General features: G+C 40.3%; 1 protein-coding gene across 2 annotated transcripts in view; it reads right to left on the minus strand.

Moving 5' to 3' along the window:
* The window catches only part of LOC124789732 (longitudinals lacking protein, isoforms A/B/D/L-like), a 100076-nt gene that overhangs the window by 58285 nt on the left and 20343 nt on the right, over positions 1–21448 (minus strand). The window contains exons 2-3 of one of the 2 annotated variants that reach the window (XR_007016157.1): positions 18219–18288; positions 9566–9826 (exon numbers count right to left, since the gene is read on the minus strand). Coding sequence is in view for 1 of the 2 variants with exons in the window: in XM_047257182.1 (XP_047113138.1) it covers positions 9585–9826; positions 18219–18288 (312 nt within the window). In the remaining variant the exon portion in view is untranslated. Of the gene's footprint in view, positions 1–9468; positions 9827–18218; positions 18289–21448 lie in introns of those variants that run through there. The other variant, XM_047257182.1, reaches the window with a different exon arrangement.

Here is a 21448-nt window from a genome sequence, read left to right on the forward strand (position 1 = left end):
TGATGATGCAAACCGGTGGGCCAATTGTTCAACGCACAATGAGTTCAGTTTAAGTAGGTTAGAAAGTCTTTGGAGGACAAGTGCGGTGCTTGCTTGCTATAGTTCATAAAATGCGTAAAGCGGTATGGTAGCAGAAGTCATCTGCAACACTTATGGTGCAGATGTTGAACACGCAATGACACCTGGTGATGACTAGTGTCTTACATCATCTGGGGCAGCATTGTTGGCAGGTGGGGATTGTGGTACAGCTGGCGCACTTGATGCAATCGGCCCGAAGTCGGTTGGAAAAGCTGAACACGAAGTACTGAGGGTGCAACGTATATGGTGCTGTCTCTTGTGCAAAGTTTAGTAATAAATCAGACAATGGCAACCATTATTGTGGGATGGCAGTTGCAATCTCGTCAGGCTGTGCTGCTTGCACACACAAACACAGCTGTTTGTCAATTAAAGTGCTGATAGCACTCACAGTGCATGTAGTGAGGCAGACTCCATATAGCATCACCAGTTGAAGCAGTCAATATGTCTGCCATAGCAAAGGATGGATGCACTGCTAATGCATAGTAAAACAAGGTGAGCTAAATTCTGCCCAACGTGTTTTTGCGTAGCTCACAAGTCACCAATTTTGTAGGGGAGACACACTAATGACATAGACAAATAAATTATAATTATAAGACTTTATTCTGATCAAATACAATACAGCAGTTCTACGCAGCACAATGTTATAAACCAAACTGTCCTCCTATCTTAGTCTTGCAGATATCACACTTCACAGCTGAGGCTCTTTGGTCAGTGGTATCAATGGCATTGGGAGCCCCACAGAGTACTTGGGTTATGTGAGCCACACAAATGGTACCTATGTAAACATTCTGTACTGCTCCAACTTGCCGTCTTTGTCATATGTCAACAAAGAGATTAGTGCTGCAAATGAACAGCTTTCTACTATACTCCTTAACAAAAAATGGGGAAGCATCCAGAAGGAGAGGAGAAAACGAAATGAAACTTCATAGGTTAAGTGGGTATGTGAACTTGTTTCAGTTATTATGAAATCAAGGGGAAAAAATTTTCAGTATGTGTCCACTTAATAAGCATGACACTGCACTCCTCTGGGCCTGGATGCATGCACTGATTTGGCTGGGAAGGGTGTTATAAAGCATTCTGTCTTCTCCTGAAGCCATTTGGATAACTACTGTTGTAACTGATCCTTCATATCCTGGCTACTAGCACTCGGATGGAGCTGACATCTGAGGTGGTCGCACACATATTCTACTGGGGCAGACCTGAGGATCTTACTAGTCACAGAAGTACCCAGATCTCATCCACACAGTTCATAGTGATATGTGCAAATGTGGACAAGTACTGTCCTACAGAAAAATAGCAGCATGATACTGTTACCTAGGAAGTGAAACATGAGAATGCAGGATGTCCATGATGTACCATTGTGACCTCACAGTTTCCTCAATCACTACCATGAATGACCTGAAGTCATACCCGATGGTTCACCATGCTGTGGCACATGGAAATGCACTGCTGTGTCTCTCCAAAACTGTGTAAGAATGTGACCTCTCACCAGGTCACCGCCATACTCACCAACGACGGTCATCCAGGGTAATTTCAATCGCTAAACATAATACGACAGCACCTATCGGCATTCCCCAATTCCCCGTCATGGAACCACTCCAAACACAGCTGTTTGTGTTGTGCTGTTAACAGCAGCCATCACTTGGGATGCTAAATCCCTAGTCCAGCTACTGTTAGTGTCTGACTAATGGTGCAGGATGACACAGAATGTTAGAGGGAGTCCATTACTTGTTCTCAGATGGAAATCGATGGGAATGTTTTACAATGTGCTCAGTGCAAAATACAGCAATCCTTGCTTGTAGTGGTCAGATGTGGTCAACTGGAACACTGATGATGCATGCTCTCATGTTCCCATGCAGTTATCACCAAGCCACTGTTACACTCAAATCTATATATTGTACGATTTGACCAGCTAGCCAAACGAAGGCACATAATAAGGCTCCTCCCAATCTCTGTCAAGTGCTCACAACACTGTCCCACACGAGTATATGGCATCTCGGTGCCCTTCACAATGATCTGATGTTGTTCATGCCCCTTATATACCCTACCTGAAACTTCAGCCTAAGCACGGGACAGTATTTTCCTAGTCCAGCTCATGCTAGTATCCAACTAATGGTGCAGGATGACAAAGAAAATTCTTGGATTTGCAGTTGAGGATGTGAATGGATTACAATATGCTTGGTGCACAATATGGCAATCCTTCCTTGTAAGTGTAAGAAGTAACAATGACATCTGACCATGTCTTCTGGATGCTTCACTTATTTTGTCAGGCATTGTATATGCAAACAGTTTCCAAACATGAGTGGTATGCATATCTGGATTCCACAGTAAGTAATGTCCTTGTCTAAATGGCCTTGCAAAAAGTTAATAACACAAAGCAATTCTAAATAATCAAATGGAAACGTACTGTGGCAATGGAAACGTATTGCGGCAAATACAGAATATATCACCAACTATGCAGCTTCTGATGGCCGTGACCAGCCCCGTAACTGCAAGAAAACCTTTTTAAAGAAAACAGGTCAGCAAAAACAGCTATAATTAATTAAAGATATCATCTGCAAATATGTGATCCACTGAGTTAAAACTATTACACCACACTGTATAGCACCTGGAAAACAAATTATCACAGTTTGAATAAGTGAATCTTGAACTAAATACTGATAGTCTATTGTCTGTTTGTATAAATTTGACTAACTAGTGACAGAATTTCGATCTTTGTTCAGAAAGTCAACCTAGTTCTAGAATTTGCTGTATTGTATAACACTAAAATTGGATCAACTGAATGAAGTTCTGTGTCGATCATAAATGGCACAAGACACAGTTGCCAACACTGTTAAATTAGCTATCAATAACATTATAATTCCTGGACCACAGAACTCAATCACAGATCATAGATACACAATATACATTACTGAAAATTATGCATTGTGAAGATGGAGGAAAATGAGTGGTAGAAACATCACAATTTTTTTCCAAAAACTCCACATCCCTAAACCACACCAGTCATCCAACTGGGGAAAGGGGATCTTCAGTATAATATTAAAGCAGAACCATGTGTCATTTTTGGTGGATCTCCACATCACTGAGATATGAATGCTAGGTTCAAAGGCACACTGAAAAATCCTTTGTTTGGCTGGGATTCAATACAGCGACCTTTCAGTTTCTGCACATGCACTTTACACTAGACCACCTGGCCCAAAATAGATTCTGCTCAAGCTTCACTGCTTTCTGGAGTTGTTAAGGCTACTTACTCAACTGCTATTGTTGCCAGAAACCACCCGCTCTGTAGCTGATCAGTGTGTTGCTCTCATCATTACCATGAGATTTTGCTCCAAATGCCAACTGAACATTAAACAGGTAAGAATATCTATACAGGGTCATTACAAATGATTCATCAGGTTTTGACATCTTATAGCTTCAAATACATAATGACCACCTGTTTGCACTAATAACCAATCGAAAGAGCATACTTCAAAGTTTTGTTTATGTCACTGCAGATTCCATTTGGGTTCACCAGGTGACAGGGTGATAATTTGCAAGATGGCAACTAATCAACAGAAAGCATTTTGTGTGTGTTGCAATATGAGAAGACAGACTCTGTCACTCCCCTGCAGTGCATGTTCTGAACACCACAGCCACCAACCCACTAAAGTGTTCTGAGGTGACAGGGTGATAATTTGCAAGATGGCAACTAATCAACAGAAAGCATTTTGTGTGTGTTGCAATATGAGAAGACAGACTCTGTCACTCCCCTGCAGTGCATGTTCTGAACACCACAGCCACCAACCCACTAAAGTGTTCTGCAATGGTATCAACAGTTCAAGGACACAGGAAAAAACTCCAGATGACCACCTGTTACAGAGGAAACAGTGAGGAGCATCAGAGATGTGTTCCTTCATAGCCCAAAGTAATCCACACATCGTGCAAGTTATGAATTGGGCATTCCTCAGACAACTTTGTGGAAGATTCTCTGGAAGCGATTATGTCAGAAACCAAACAATGGGAAATCCAGGATGGACTGTAACAATATTGTGAAAAAGAAAGTTGCTACTCCCCACATAACAGAGATGCTGAGTCACAGATAGGCACAACAAAAAGACTGTCACAAATTTAGCTTTCAACAAGTAAGGCCTTCATCAAAATCAGACGACAAACACACACACATACACACTCATGCAAACACAACTCACACACATACCCTGTTTTTGCTACTTACTTTTTCCCTGGGGAAACTGTGACAGGTTTGATGTACCTACATATGTTACAAAACTGGTTGTTTCTGAGACTGGCCTGATAACCCACACTTCATATTCCATCATGACAGAGCTCCGCCTTATTGGCAAGATAAGTGTATCACCATCTGAACAAGGAACTTCCAAACAGCTGAGCTGGGCAATTTGCACAGGATGATTTGGCACTCTTCAGGTGACCACCAAGGTCTCCAGGCCTTACAGTTTGTGACTTTTTTTAGGGACATGTTCAAACATGTATGGGTTGAACTTGACTACCACGTAGATGTGTGTTGTGTAATATGAGGAGAGCACATACAACATTTGTAATGATGTTTAAGAAACTTGAGAATATGCTTTTTCATACAGTTTAACTATTTTGTATGTAATACTTCATGAAATACATTCATCCAAAAACCAATGAATCATTTGTAATCACCCTATATTACACATTTGTCATAACTGTAATTATAAATTATATACATAAACAGGCCTCATGAATCAGTCTATGTATTACTGAAAAACATATCAATATCCACACAGAACATGACTTTATAATAAATATAGATACCATAAAGGTTACTTTGTTTGGGAACTGATAATTCATGGCCACCTCACATCAATTGTCAGGTCATCGATTTGACTGTGAATGCAAATTGTGGATGATATTTGCATCATGTCATGGTTTCAAGAGTTTGTGGAACATGAAGCAAACATACACATTACTGGTCATGGATTTAGGTGACTTTCTGTTTGGACAAAAGCCTCATTATTTCATAGGTTTTAAAGCCATTGCTGTTCTACACTCAACACTCAAGAAATTATCGATGCTGAGAGTAGCAGAGGTACATATTTGTCTTGTCTGTTTAGGTTGAGTTGTCAACACAAAGCGTGGTTTGACCACCACAATGATTTACTGAGCAAGGTTATTTTGGAGGTGCTGGACCCTCATCTTTCTAGACATTTGAACAGACTGGCCCATTCACAAACTTGGAGATCAACATTTTAATGTGGATTCAAAAACACATGACAATCCTGGGACAGACCTGGAATGGAAGACCAGAACTTGTAAACCATAGTCCATCATGTAACAACTGAGGCACTGAGAGACAACATCCGGTAGTAATACTTTCCTGATTGACTTATGTTCTTACAGTTTTCATTTATCAATGAGTATGTGGTTGTCATAGCACTTTTAGCACATCTTTGGTGGTTTAAAATTTAATGTGAATTGTGTAGATACTGTTATTGAAGCCTAGAGGTCATTTTTGTAAGAGATGTTTAACTATTATTGGTTACTATTGAACTGCATATAAGTAACTATTCACTTCTATTTGTTCAATTTTCCTTTCTTCTGCTAAGTATCTATGAAATATCTTTAAGTTTTTTCACAATAATTATGAGTTTCCTCTTTTGTACCTGTAATCATTACTTACACCATGGATAATCTTCTTAACATTAACACATATATTGAAAAAAATACATTAAGTGTCTGCACTGTGTGAATGTTAACAAAAACTTCTTTATTAGCTACCCACTTTTTAACAAGCATTTGTGCAACATGAAATCTGTTCTTCAGTAGTAACATTAGGTCGTGAACATATGAATGCAATTGAACCACTTGACTGGCAAAATTTTGTAGTCAACATTGGTCTTAGAGCACGGCAAAATAATCTGAGATTTACTCAACATGGGCTTCTGAGTTCAGTTTGAACCGAGTTCCTTTTTTGTACTAATCTAAGATCAGCTGCTTTATGCAGTCAACCCTAAGTGTAACTGAATATTGATTAGTCAAAGAACAGATTATGTCAACTGGATAGTTAAAAAGTCTACTTGCCAAGTGGTGGCAGGGGGACATTTAACTTTTACCAGCTTCCAGAGCCAGTGGTTCCTTCTTCCGGCAGAAGAGTTGAAGGAGAAGGAAGAGGGGTGAAGGCAAAGGACTGGAGAGGTCACTCAGAACCCCAGGTCAGGGGAGATTTACTGGCCGGGATGAGAAGGAAAGACTGATTGTTGAGGACTGCACTGGACAAGATTTGAAAAGCCGAGAGCTTAAAGTTGGAAGATTATTATACATTATGTTACCTGTAATTTCTGGATAAACCCTTGCCAGTTCATATAGTAGAAACAATGTTAAATGTCATGGAACAGCATTTTCATGGAAGATTATTTAGAATTTACAGTAGTAGAAAACTACTGATAAACTGCCTCGAATCAAAGACTATGAATATGTGTAATTGATAATTTGTGTTTTAATATCTTAGTTGTAACACTTTATAAATTTCTGTGTGGAGACTGGAAAAAGTTAACTGCATACTTTGAAAGACTGCTTAATGATATAAAATGTGATAGAAAGACAGCGATAATCAAATCTTCAACTAGAATGACCGCTAAATGTAAATTTGCAGTTGATGAAATTTTTAGAAGACTTTGTGACCTTGACTACAGCAGCAAAATAATAAATATGTGATACAGTGGCCATAGAGATTCAATTTGGTCATTTAAGCTACACACTGAAAGATGGTGGGTACTAAAAACTAAAATCACTGAACATTGTTCAGTGACGATAACAACAGAATGTTAAATTGTATGCTATCAACGGAAACATAGTAGGAATCTTCAGCAAAACTAAAGTAAACAGTATTCTTGACAGCACCACAATGCATATCTACATCTCTTTAAAATAGAATTTCCAGTGAAAAAGAGGACCATTCAGATAGATAATAATATATATTTGATAACATAATATATCATAACTATAAGTAGAAACATAAAATTCTCCAGTCATTAAACACAATAACACAACACCAGAATTTAGAAATAACACAAAAAATATAACCAAGTATTCAACAAGACAGTGAATGTAGCTAAAATACATAATAATGATGATATAGTATGGGTAGACAAAAAAATCTGCTCCCCCAAGAGCAGCGGCTCCTTCTTCTGGCAGAAGCATTGAAGGGAAATAAAGAAGGCTGTTGAGATTTAGGAAAAGAGAAAAGAGGCGGAAAGGGGGGGGGGGGGGGTTTATGGTGAAGTCACCCAAAACTGGGGACAAGGGAGACACTGTACGGGATGAGGTGAGATGATTTTTTTATCAGACCATATTAAATTATATTTTCAAACATTGATTATTTTAGCTGATAATAATGATAACTATATTTCAAAGTCAAAAAATATGTCAGAGGCACTACAAAAGTTTATCAGATAAGAAACTGGAACAGAGTGATTATCATCAAAAACTTTTATCTATAAAAGAAAATAACAGTGTCTCAGATCCAAGAAAAGTAGCAGACAAATTTAATGAGGCATGCCCTCTAAGACTTCCCTGATGGATCTGTTGCAAATGCGATTCTTGGTTGTGAAAGTCCCACAACATTTCATCGAACCATGTGTTTTTAATACTGCAAAAGTTACTAGTGATACTTGAGCAGTGGTACTGAAATTTCTTGGGACTATTAGCTGGAATTATTCAAGTGCAGAGAACCACTCACTGCTGGCAGTCGTTCATAGTGGCCTCTTCTGGGTGCTGAAGGGAGGCCTTCTGCATATGCGCAGATGGCATTAACAGCACTGGATGCTGGTGTGGTTAAAAACTGAGTTAACCTTCTGCAATGCACTTCATTGAGTCAGAAATCAAAGGTTCTGGTTTCTTCCATTTTAATTTAATGGCAGCCAATGCTTGATTCAAAGGCATTGCCGAGGTCATGGTGTTCAGCACAGTGTTCTTGCACTGTATGATGTTTTTGCTCATTGTAAGATTTCTCACACTGGCATGGGATCTTACATATGCCACATTTTCCAAAATGAAAGTGGTCTTTTACAGATGGTAACGAATTCATAAATTTCATCAGTGAAAACACACATGCATTATGACTAAACCAAGTTCAGTGTAGGAATGCAAACTAAGTGTGGAGGCACCCTCTGCATTGGCTTCTTACCATTTCTTGGTGGCACATCTTCAAGAATCGAAGTGTGGAGGCACCCTCTGCATTGGCTTCTTACCATTTCTTGGTGGCACATCTTCATGAATCGAAAGGATCCTCAACAGACATTACATTACATGTTTTCCTCATCCAGTTGCAAAATAGAGGAATTTGTTATGTTCAGTCAAAGATGATTGTGCTTGGCCTTAGAAAACATGGCACACGTAAGATCTCATGTCAGGTTGCGAAATCTTACATCGGGCAGACGAGTCGTGCTGTGCAAGAATGTTGCATTGAACACCTTCAACATACATACCTGGCCCAACTGACCAAATCAGCAGTAGCAGAGCACTGCCTAAAATGAGGCATTGCCTGCCTTACAAGAAGACATTTGTTATCCTCAGCATCATCATCCAGTGACTGTATTATCAAGGTGGCCATATCTGTACAGCAGACAATCTTAGCAACATGGATGCGATACTTCAGCTTATCACTGTCTGGAATTCAGCACTGACTGCTATTGAGTAAAATGGCAGAAACAAGAACCTTTGATTCCTTACCCAGTGAAGTGTATTGCAGAGAATTAATTCAGTTTTTAACCATTGCACCAGTGTCAGTGCCACCTGTGTACAGACAGAAGGCCTCCATTCAGTTTACAGAAATGGCCACTATGTACATACCTTTGGTCCAGCTGCGAGTAGTTCTTTGCGCGTGCATAATTCCTGCTCAAGGCCACAATACATGTCACTGCCATTGTGCAATTTTCACCAGTTGCATCTTGCAGCAGTGACAACAGCAATTGCCGACACCTGCTGATGTTGAACAGTTGGTTCAGTGGAACATTATGGAACCTGCACATTGTTATCTGACAGCAAACGTGAGAAGTGCATCTGTAAATTTAATTTTTAGCAACATAATGAAGTCAGTTAATCCAAAATCAGAATGCAGACAGATCTGTGTGACATATTTCAATTACACTCGTATGTTTATTTTAAGTTACTCCTTTCACTTTCTCAGACATGTGGTTGTTTGACCAATCTTACAAGTGAAACACAAAGCTCACTTAGATCCCTCTTGTGAGAAAAATTATAAGACAAATTTATAAGATTAACTGAGAAAATATTATATTTAACTAAGGACTTTAAAAATAATTAATTTTGTTTTTTGTTTTTAGTCTGAATTTATTGGAGCACATTTTCAAGATTATATTAAAATTGAGACATTAGTATCACATATCAGATTTGCATACAAACTATCAGTTTTTCACTGTAGTCTTAGCATTAATGTTTTATTACACAACATTTAATTATATGCCAACAACCAACAACCAACCATGTAACAAAAATTCCAGTTAAGGCACTCCTTTCCCCTTGAAACGTGTAACTGGCACACGATGCCTTATTCTAACATGTCTCATCATGTCAGCTCTATGTTTTGACCTGTATTTGCAATATGGACATTCTATTTGTGCTGGCTTTCCACATTCAAGCCTAATATGCCGTAAAAGATTTCTTTGGTAATGGTAAACATTATGACACTGTTGGCACGGGAATAGCTGTGGTTGCTGATATGACTGATTCTGATGGCTTGTACCTGAAATACATAGAAGTAAGTGAACTATAGCTTGCTTCAAACAATAATTAATTGCAAATGTAATGAAACATTTTCTGGTCATCATATCAGTGAAACAAATTATATATTATAATAATTACAAAGTTCACTATATTTTGAATACCAATCAGCAGCACAAAATTCTTGAACATAAATAAATTGCTACAAATGGTAAATGTGTGGATGCCTTCAGTGTCAAACACTGAATGCTTGTTACCCCCAAAGCCTGATGGCAAACATAACCAAAACAGGTAACTCCTCTTGACATTAAACACAATTTGACAGTGTATCGGAATCACCTGAATGAGAGCAGTATCCAGTGGTCTCACTATTCTGTCATTTTAGGGCATAAGATAGGCTAGAAAAATTATTTCTTTTCCCTTGCTCCACAGGTTACATTAATCTTATGTATTGCTGCTAAAGAAATCCTTTATCATGAAAGTTTTATCAAGGAAATAAACAAATTTATCAGTTATGTCTGAGCTATCAAAGTTCTTAACTACTGAAATAATTAACGCAAATAATTCTACTATAGACTGATAAAATGTACAAGGGAAGTTGCAAATGTTTTTATCAACCCAGAAAAAAAATGGACAAAGCATTGTGGCAAATTATAGACATACGAAACAGGACATTTTACAGTGGAAGCTACGAAAAATGGTGTCCAATGTCTGAGATCAAATCATTATAGACTAGGAAGAGTGAGATTTATTTAATTGAAAGACTGGATCCAATCAAGAATTTAAAAAGTTATTATTCACAGAATTGTAAAATTGAAGAATTCTTCACTATGACATCAAAATACTAAATATAAGGCAAGGATACTTTGGAGTGTTATTAGGCATGAAATGAATAAATTTGGTGAAACAAATAATATTGACCTCCCAGATGATGGTCACAGTGAGCCTGATGATATTGTTGTTGTGGTCTTCAGTCCAAAGGCTAGTTTGTGTAAGACTCTTCATCTCCTAAAAACTACTGTAACCTACATCCATTTGAACCTGTTTTCTTTATTCAGCCCTTGGTCTCCCTGCATAACTTCTGTCCATTACCAAACTGACAATTCGTTGCTGTCCCAGAATCTTCCTATCAATTGATCCCTTGTTTTACTCAAGTTGTGCCATGCATTTCTTGTTTCCCCAATTAAATTCAGCACCTCCTCAGTGATGACACAGTTTGCACATCTAGTCCTCAGCATAGTTCTGTAGCCCTACACTTCAAAATCTTGTTTCTCTTTTTGTCTGAAATGCATATCATTGATATTTCACATCCATACAACACTACATTCCAAACAAATATCAATGGTAAACCCACCCTAAAACTTAACATATCATGTTATAGCCAGTCTCCATTTTATATCATCTCTGCTCTGGCCATCCTCTTTTATTTTGCTGCCCAAATAGCAAAGCTCATCTATACTTTTAGTGCCTCATTTCTTAACAAAATTCCTTCAGTATCACCTGGTTTAACTCAACAATATTCCATTATCCTTGATTTGCTTTTTTGTATGTTCATCTTATAACCTCTTTTCAAGATACTATCCATCCCATGCAGCTCCTCTTCCAAGTCATTTGCTCCTCTTCCAAGTCATTTGCTGTGTCTGCTAGAATTACAATTTCACTGGACACATTCCTGAACTTCATTTCCTTCTCCAAATTTCTCCTTGGTTCCCTTTACTGTGTGCTAAATATACAGATTGTGTAACATCTACATCTACATCTACATCTACATATTTACTCTGCAATTCACATTTAGGTGCTTGGTAGAGGGTTCATCGAACCACAATCATACCATCTCTCTACCATTCCACTCCCGAACAGCACGCGGGAAAAATGAACACCTGAACCTTTCTGTTCGAGTTCTGATTTCTCTTATTTTATTTTGATGATCATTCCTACCTATGTAGGTTGGGTTCAACAAAATATTTTTGCATTCGGAAGAGAAAGTTGGTGACTGAAATTTCGTAAATAGATCTCGCAGCGACGAAAAACGTCTTTGCTTTAATGACTTCCATCCCAACTCCTGTATCGTATCTGCCACACTCTCTCCCCTATTACATGATAATACAAAATGAGCTGCCCTTTTTTGCACCATTTCGATGCCCTCCATCAATCCCACCTGGTAAGGATCCCACACCGCGCAGCAATATTCAAACAGAGGATGAACGAGTGTGGTGTAAGCTGTCTCTTTAGTGGACTTGTTGCATCTTCTAAGTGTCCTGCCAATGAAACGCAACCATTGGCTCACCTTCCCCACAATGTTATCTATGTGGTCTTTCCAACTGAAGTCGTTTGTAATTTTAACACCCAGGTACTTAGTTGAATTGACAGCCTTGAGAATTGTACTATTTATCGAGTAATCAAATTCCAACGGATTTATTTTGGAACTCATGTGGATCACCTCACACATTTCGTTATTTAGCGTCAACTGCCACTTGCCACACCATACAGCAATCTTTTCTAAATCGCTTTGCAACTGATACTGATAGGCATAGCATACAAACAAGCCTCCCTTCTCGCTCACTTCTTTCCTTCAACATTCTTAACTCATATAACTGCAGTTCCATTTCTGTACATGTTGTGTATAACCACTCAGTCATATATTTTATCCCTGTGTAGCATGGTAGATCAAGTTGGATTCTGAAGTCTGCAATGCCAGCCATTTGTAACTAATGTGATACTGCATTTTATAAATTTTTGCAATACCAGTCACATGACTACTTTTTTCATATTATGTTATTCCATAAAACTTCGAATTTTAGAAAATGTGAAAATCAATGTTTTCATTGCTCATGAGTTATTTCAATGAAAACAAACTGCACATCTCAGAGATATCTTAAAACAGGAGGCCATGTTGTTGATAGGAATAAAATACATTGATTACCAAATGAATTAAAAACCTTTTGTAATATACAGTGTTAAACATGAAATGAAAGTCTGTGTTATCTTTGGAAAGCTTAAATTAAACAGGAACAAAACTTATGTATAACATTGCAGACATGTTTGTGACAAGGTGCTGGACACGGGGTTATGTAGCTCAAACATTGAAAAGTTCAAGATGGAATAAAGACAACATTATGAAACAGATAGAATCCTACTCACCTTTTAGAGGAGATGAGTTGCACACAGGCACAACATAAAGACTGCTGTACACATGAGATTTGGGCAAAAGGTCTTCTTCTCATGCAGAAAATACACACTCATTCATGCAAGCACACCTCATGCACATCTGACCACTGTCTCTGACCACCAAGGCTGGACAGTGAGCAACTGCACCTGATGGTAGAGCAATCTAGGTGGTGGAAATAAGGAAGAGGCTGCGATAAGGAGGAGGTGGGTGAGAAATAGCATGGTAGGGCAGGGTGTATACAGGGACAAGGAAAAAAAATTCCCGGATTTTTCCCGGATTTCCCAGTTGAAAATACACTTTCACCCGTGTTAAGTGATAGTATACTTTTCCTCGGCACTGTAAAACTTATCGGTCCTTTGAATGTTTATGGTTTTATAAGTCGATGTAGAATTCCCGGCACTTTAGAAAACGAAACTAAGGGGTGGAAAAAGCACGTTTTGGAAAGATCTTTGATGTGCAGCAACATTTACGCTACATATTTTCATGTTATGAAGGTATAAATTAGAATTCCACCATACACCGCATGTTACTTTCCAAAGCATTGAAATCGAGATTGTGACGCGCTTTTGTAAGCCAGTCATAGCTCATGTCACGTGATCTCGCCAGCCGAAGACAGCATAGGACACGTGATGTAGTCAGCCAATAGCAAGATCACTTTTATGTAGTGCGAAAACACAAATAGGAAAAGTTATGGTTTAAATTAATATACATAGTGTTGCTACAAGAAAAACAAAGCTTTCACATATAATCGTGGTCTTGAAGATTAATAAGCTGCAAGAGACGCTAAGCTTCCACATATAATGTTGATCTTTTTTGCGCGTGTTAAAATTTCAGATATATCACACAAATGTGCCAGTAAAATTTTTAATAACGATGTAAATTTCTGATCTTCTGAGCTCGAAATTCTTCTAGATGGTCGTCCTCAAAAAGTTGATTTTTTATTGAGAGTCAAACGCTCTGTGATTTAAGAAATTCATCGTACATTCTCGCACATTGTTCATCTTGTGTAAAAGTAAATTTACTTTGAAAGTAACGCTTTTCAAACAACCATTCGCAATATTTTCTTGTGACCTGTTATAAACTGATTCATTTCAGAATTGCCAGAGAGTGCCAGATAACAGGCGCCACTGCTCATGCGCAGCTGCGATGACGCAGGAAGCTCGTATGTTCATACGTGTAAAACATTAAAAGATCTTGCACTATGTAACAAAAGAAAAAAGACATCAGAGGATACTTCAAGAGTATTGGAATTTCGTGAACTATATTAAAATGCATAATTCAGCTTAAAGTGCACATTCGTATGTCCAGATTCGGATGTAAATTTTCTTGAGTACCAGTACTGTCTGTTACGTCACGCTCATCGGAAGCAATTTGTTGTTAGGAAGCATTGCATAGTCTTCCTAAAGCCTTTGAGACACTTTGCTGTTGGCAGACGCTTGTATGAGCACTATGTTTTGCTGTTGCATGCATTTCCATTGAGACTTAAGTTTTATTTTCGTTTTTTTCCCCCCTCTCGTTCATGTTTTGTTGCTACAGTATTATTCCGCAGAAGCGGGATACAGTAATATTCTTTGTTGGAGTATTGATTCTTACCAGTCAAAATCACAAAAATTAACTGGAAACTAAAACAATAATAGACTCCCGGAATTCTAAAAAATTCCCGGGTTTTTCCCAGTTTTCTCCCGGATTAAAAGATTCCCGGGTTTTTCCTGGATCTCCTGGTTGTCCTGGGTCGTAGACACCCTGTAGAGGTAGCGGAGGGTCTGGTGCTGCTTGTGGGAACATGCAGGAAAATGATGGGACAGGGTAGGGCTGTCAGGTGAATTCCAGTGGTTTGGTGGGGAGGGGAGGGTGGTTATGGAGTGGTGAGTGGAGAAGAGAGAAATAGAGGAGGGGAAAAAGACTAGTGAGTACATTCATAGATTAGAAGGCTGTATAGTGCCAGAGCAGGAGCACGGCAGGGGATAGGTGGGTGAAGGCCAGGGACTAGCGAAGGTTGAGGTCTGGGGGGTTATGGGAATGTATGATATATTGCAGGAGAGTTCCCTGCTATGCAGTTTATAAAAGCTGGTGTTGGTAGGAACGATCCAGATGGCACAGGCTGTGAAGCAGAAGCTGAAGTGAAGCATGTTGTGCTGGTCAGCATGTTCAGCAACTCTGTAGTCCAGCTGCCTCTTCACCACAGTTTGTTGGTGGCCAGTCATGTGTGCAGACAACTTGTTAGTTGTCATGCTCATGTAGAATGCAGCACGGTGGTCGCAGCTTAGTTTGTCGATCGCATGACTGCTATCACAGGTAGCCCTGCCTCTGATGGGATAGGAGATGCCTGTGACTGGATTGGAGTCGGTGGTGGTGGGTGGGTGTATTCGACAGGTCTTGAATCTAAGTCTGTTGCGGAGATATGAGCCATGAGGCAATGGGTTGGGAGCAGGTGTGGAATAGGTATGACATGGATATTGTGTAGTGATGCTAGGTGTTGGAATACCCAGGGTTGCCACAAGTTTCCCCAACTGCAATTCTGTGATATTTCCCTGATTTTCAGACAAGTTTTAAATATTTCCCTGAAAAATTTTGAGATCTCAATGGTAAGTTAAGACATAAGTTTACAATCTGTCTCTCTGGCTATGGTACAAGAAACAATAGTGCAAATGAAGAAATATTTTAAAAAGCTTGCTATCAGATGACATTTCCTGATGTGAGCAAAAATCTTATGTACTGACATCAACATCTCTTGTAATAAACAGTTTTTAGATGGAGAGAACGAGCCAAATAGTATTTGTGTTTCATTACGACCACTGATGTTATTTTATTTCAATAAAACGAAACACATTTTGTGATAAAAAATCCGCATTTCCTTGGATTCACAAGACAGATTTAAAAACCTTCACTGATTTCAGAAAAAACCTCAGAAGAAAGAAGGCCTCTTGAAAGAAGCATACATGGTGGGAAAGAATTCTGTAAACCAACACTGCAGGTGACCACCAATAAAATGTTGGTTCTACTATGTTCATTATTGTTGGTAATTACCCCTGAGTTATATCTATTATTTTACATGTATTGAATATAATAGAGGGAAACATTCCATGTGGGAAAAATATATCTAAAAACAAAGATGATGAGACTTACCAAATAAAGGATGGCAGGTCGATGGACGCACAAACAAACACAAACACTCACACAAAATTCTAGCTTTCGCAACCAACGGTTGCTTCATCAGGAAAGAGGGAAGGAGAGGGAAAGACAAAAGGATGTGGGTTTTAAGGGAGAGGGTAAGGAGTCATTCCAATCCCGGGAGTGGTAAGACTTACCTTAGGGGGAAAAAAGGACAGGTATACACTCGCACACACACACACACATATATCCATCCGCACATACACAGACACAAGCAGACATTTTTGTCTGCTTGTGTCTGTGTATGTGCGGATGGATATGTGCATGTATGTGAGTGTATACCTGTCCTTTTTTCCCCCTAAGGTGAGTCTTTCCGCTCCCAGGATTGGAATGACTCCTTACCCTCTCCCTTGAAACCCACATCCTTTCGTCTTTCCCTCTCCTTCCCTCTTTCCTTATGAAGCAACCGTTGGTTGCAAAAGCTAGAATTTTGTGTGTGTTTGTGTTTGTTTGTGTGTCTATCGACCCGCCAGCGATTTTACATGTATTGTGTGATTTTTATTTCGAGAAATACATGACTGCATAGCGTACGAACTGCCAGTAACTGACACCATTTTCTTCTTCTTATTGTCCATACTTTGTAACATATAAATTACTTTTGAAGTGCCAAAATGTACTAGAACAAATAAAATGTCTACAAAATGCCACACTGTACAACATACCTGTAGTGATATGGCCACAATTCCTAAAATCCATCGCCCGTGGCCTCTGGCCAGCTTAGGAGCACCACAGTCTTGGGTCAATGGATAAACTGTGAAAATCCACTGCATTACTCCACACACAAACAGGCCTGTCCTGTGGGCAGATCTGTGCAGGGCCTGCACATTAGTGGGAATTAAATAGCTGCAGATCGCCAGGCCCGATCCATTACAGACACCCATAGAAATGGCTTGTGGTCTTGACCCATCACGGTGCTGTGGAGGCTTCTGCCACTGAATGTATCAGAATGACCAAATGTAGTGGGAAGACATCAAATGTAGTGGGTGAGTGCCAGGAGGTGCCGTATTAAAACTCAGTGAAAACTTTCAAAATGATTTATTTGCTTCCACTACAGTATTCTATTCACCTCGGTCTGCGTCACAGGACCCCACAATGCTGAGGAAGCACCCCAGCAGCCTGTGCAATGCAAACTGTGTTGTGCCGGCCTTGGCTGGCCCGCTGAGTTCTGATGATGTCAGGATGGCTGTGCTAGCAGCCAACTCAGCGGTCACTGTCCCCATTGACTCCGCACTGCTCTGCTGGGAGCTGTAGGCCAGCCCTGCTGTTGCTTCTTCCTAGCTAGCATAGTCAAGAATGCAACGGTAATGACTGCCCACAATCCGATGTCCGAATCTGCGGCCCTTGCCTCGGAAGTCTCCGGAGTGTGTCGGGAGCCAAGATGACTGCCCGCGGTAGCGAGCCGAAGAGTGGCCCACCACTGGCTGGCTGCGGATCCCGTGTCAGCCTCAGAGGGTTGAACCAATGACCAGCCATGGACTGGGACACTATCGTCCCATCTGTTGCTGCTTGCAGCCTGGCACATGCCTCACCGTCCTGGAGAGCTGCCACACCTGAATGCCTCTCGCTATAAAACAACACCTATTTATACTCGGCTGCATGCCTCTTTTTCACTAATGCACCACTTCGCGTCACATATGCATAAGACTTATGTTGGCCAGTGGCCCTCTTCTGCCTGTGACTTGCGTCATGGAAACTGCTGTGTGCTGCCTCTCCGGCAGTTCTACACCCCCGTGGCCTCTATTTGCCTTTGCAACTGCTGGTATGCATAACTTACTGCAGTCCGGCCCACACCTGGCTGTAACTCGTTCTCTGAATATCGCACAAAACTAACTTTCCCTATCCTAAACAGTGGTGCCGCTACATTATTCCCCTGTTTGGAAAGGCCCGGTCCCCGGGTCGTCCTTTAACTAACTCTAAAACTTGTTTGGATTGGAGCTTATGACATGCCTACTTACTATTAGAAAACTTAAGACATGGTCCAGTGCTCCTAAGCACATGACAAGAGGGGAAAAACATAAAAAAAAAAAATCCTTAATGGATGACCACTCCACTGAACACTCGTTCATCCACTTACCTACGCCCTCGGTAGCCAGTCTACTGGGACTTGGACTACCCTCGGATCCTTCTGGGAATTGGCTCTCCGCCTGATAAGAAAGAAAACAACACATAACAAAGTTAAGGCTGTGATGACACTTGGCACAGAGGAGCTCAAAATGATCGTTATTTGCCGTTGCCTTTCCCTATACTGAGCGACATGTTGAACAAGCTGTTCAGCTGATAAGCGTCCCTCTTGCTCTAAAATGAACTGGTTTATGGATCTCAACAAACCTGGCTACAGAGTTTGATTTAACAAGGTCAGATTCTACCTTGGAAAAACTCTTAAGTGGTTTATGGCCAGTACAGCTGTGGCTGCGTAACATTCAATTGTGTGACTCCTGAAACTGACGCTACCAGATGGAAGGTTGGTCCTATTATGTTACACTGCCCCTAGCAGGCTGCATTCAAAAACTTATATACAATGCCTAATTAATCTATGCCAACCCAGTGATACATGAAAAAAAAAAAAAAAAAAAAAAAAAAAAAAAAAAAAAAAAAAAAAAAAAAAAACTAACTCTACTACTTTCTAGATCACAAAGAATATGGTACTTCATGCTGTACTCTATCTTCCTGGTTATCTCTGCACTTAGCACCTCTCTTCACTCTCTCTTTCTTCCTCTTTCCTTCCTGTGACATGCCTGGAATCACATCCAGGCAACCCTTAAATGGCCATAACCGCCCAATGTGTACCATCGTTGTTCTCGTTGGCAGCTGAAGCTTAACATTAATGGGGGATGTGGTTTCAATAACTTGGTAAGGCCCTTGATACCTCGTGAGGAACTTCTTTGTTTTCCCATTTTGCATATAGGAGCTGGACAACATTACCCATTGCCCCACTTTATACTGCATACTTCCATATGCTCTCTTTCTCCTCCTTTCAAATGCTTAATTTTGTCATGCAATGCAGTTCTATCGGCAGTTAGTGGTTGATCACTTTGCCTACCTCTCGAACACCAGTCATTGTCATCTGGCACATCCAAATTTGCTACAGAGCTCCTTTCCTCACATTTGAGTCTACAGTGCTAAAGCTATCCATGTTCACGGGAACTACTCACCTGTCGTTCTCCTCCCGTACGCGTACAACACTACATTTCACAAAACAACCCAATTAAACCCAATTTTCATTATCCTCCAATGGTTAAATAACACTTACTGTACCCACAGGTAGATTCAACTCCACACTTACCCAAAGCGGCTTCTCGGTGCCACTAGACTCACACTCATGCGAATTAAGCCTCAATGCTAATGTAAACGATTCAATTAGTTTGTTCATTATGCTGAGCGCCCCTCACAACAGCTCTGCTTTGACAACAGTTTCCCTTAGCGGAAATAACATTCCATCAAGTTCCACATTTTATTGTCCAAGGTCAATTTTGGCACGATATTGATGCAAGAAATCTACTCCTAGGATCATGTTGTAGCCCTCGCTTATCCATGGTACTACCTCTATGCATGTATTAAATCAGACTTTCCCTATGTGAAAGTCAACTGTCACCGGCCTCACAGACGTGACCTCCTTATCCCCCACTCCACGCAACCTGTAACGTGGTGAGTCTAACTTCCTTCATCCCATTATATTCTTAGTAGTCACTGACACTTGATCCCTGTGTCCAACAAAATCTTAAACTTTTAGTTCTTACAGATCCTACCACTGAACATTCCACCTCTGCATATGTATTCATAGCACTGAAACTAAACGGAAGCTCCCTTAGGTGGGTCTTGGTCCCCTTCTATCATTTAACAATTGTCCACCTCTCCTATCTCCACTTCTCCATCCTCCACACTGCTGATTTCCACCCCTTTCTCTATTCCTTGGTGACTGGGTACATTGCCTCTGCACATGTCCTCTACAACCACACTTATAACATTTTATACCCGCCGCAAACACTGTTTGCCTCTCACGTGCCCCTGTTACCACATCTATTTCCTCACATTGAATTGCCAGCTGAATGGCTGAATACAAATCTTTTGGATTCCCTTCACGCTCTTTCCGTGACATATGCGCCGGTAACCCTCTCAAAAATACATCAAGTGTCCTTTGCTTGGCCTCCTGCAACAGAACACTATTCGCTTTTTCGCTCTGACCCAACTCATAACTATACTCATTAAGTTCCCTTATCCTGTCCGCACATTTCTCCACCGTCTCCCACCGTCTCTTTGTCATTGTACTTAACCTCTCCCTAAAGTACCGAGTGCTATTCTGTTATTTGTACCTTTGTAAAAGCCCTTCCTTTAACTGCATAAACTGTCCTGCCTTCCTTAAGGCCTCAGAACACCTTACATATGCTTTTGCTTCACCCGTTAATCTAATCTTGGTTATATGTAACAACTGCTCATCAGACCAACCATTCATCACCGTTGAAGTCTCCGAGTCCTCTGCAAATGAATGCACATCCTCAGATGCCTTGCCAGAAAATGGAATAATCAAACTTGCAGTGACTGGATCAATCTCCTGCACCCTAGGCAACAACAACTGATCAGATGTGGTTTCCCGCTCCCTTCAAGATGTTAATTCATTTCTCAACTGCGTACTGTCTGCTGTCAATTGTGCTACTTTTTCCATCACAATCCGCACCGCTTCTGGTTCCAACACACCTTGCATCCTTGACTCTGCCATTGTGTTGCTTTCGGTCCCAGTTAGCCATTTTGTTTCAGGATTAAGTACAAGAACAACCTGATTTATTACAGCTCAGTATAATCATACTCAGTAACATCACATACAAGCCAATACAAAAGTAATTAAATGCTACAAAAAAATAATAAATCTTACTGCCCCAAATACACTAACACTTATTCTGACAACAAAAGACACTATTCCCACGCAAAACATCTACAGTGTGGCTTTTGACACTTCATACTCAAAACACAAACAAAAAAGAAAGAAAACGTCCAACACCCAAAAGAACAATTTTGACAGTACTCACCCCATCTTGTGACTGTACTGCAGGCGGTGGGCTCGTATGATGTACTGTACAGATGACACCTGATATTCTGACACCAAATGTTGTGGCGGCTTCTGCCACCAAATACATCAGGATGACCAAATGTGGTAGGATGACACCAAATGTAGTGGGTGGGTGCCAGGAGGTGCCATATTTAAACTCAGCGAGAACTTTCCAAATGATTTATTTGCTACCACTACAGTGCTCCGTTCACCTCGGTCTGCGTCACAAGGCCCCAAATTGCTGAGGAAGCACTCCAGCGGCC

This window comes from Schistocerca piceifrons, chromosome 3 (assembly GCF_021461385.2).
Source record: "Schistocerca piceifrons isolate TAMUIC-IGC-003096 chromosome 3, iqSchPice1.1, whole genome shotgun sequence".
Lineage (NCBI taxonomy): Eukaryota > Metazoa > Arthropoda > Insecta > Orthoptera > Acrididae > Schistocerca > Schistocerca piceifrons.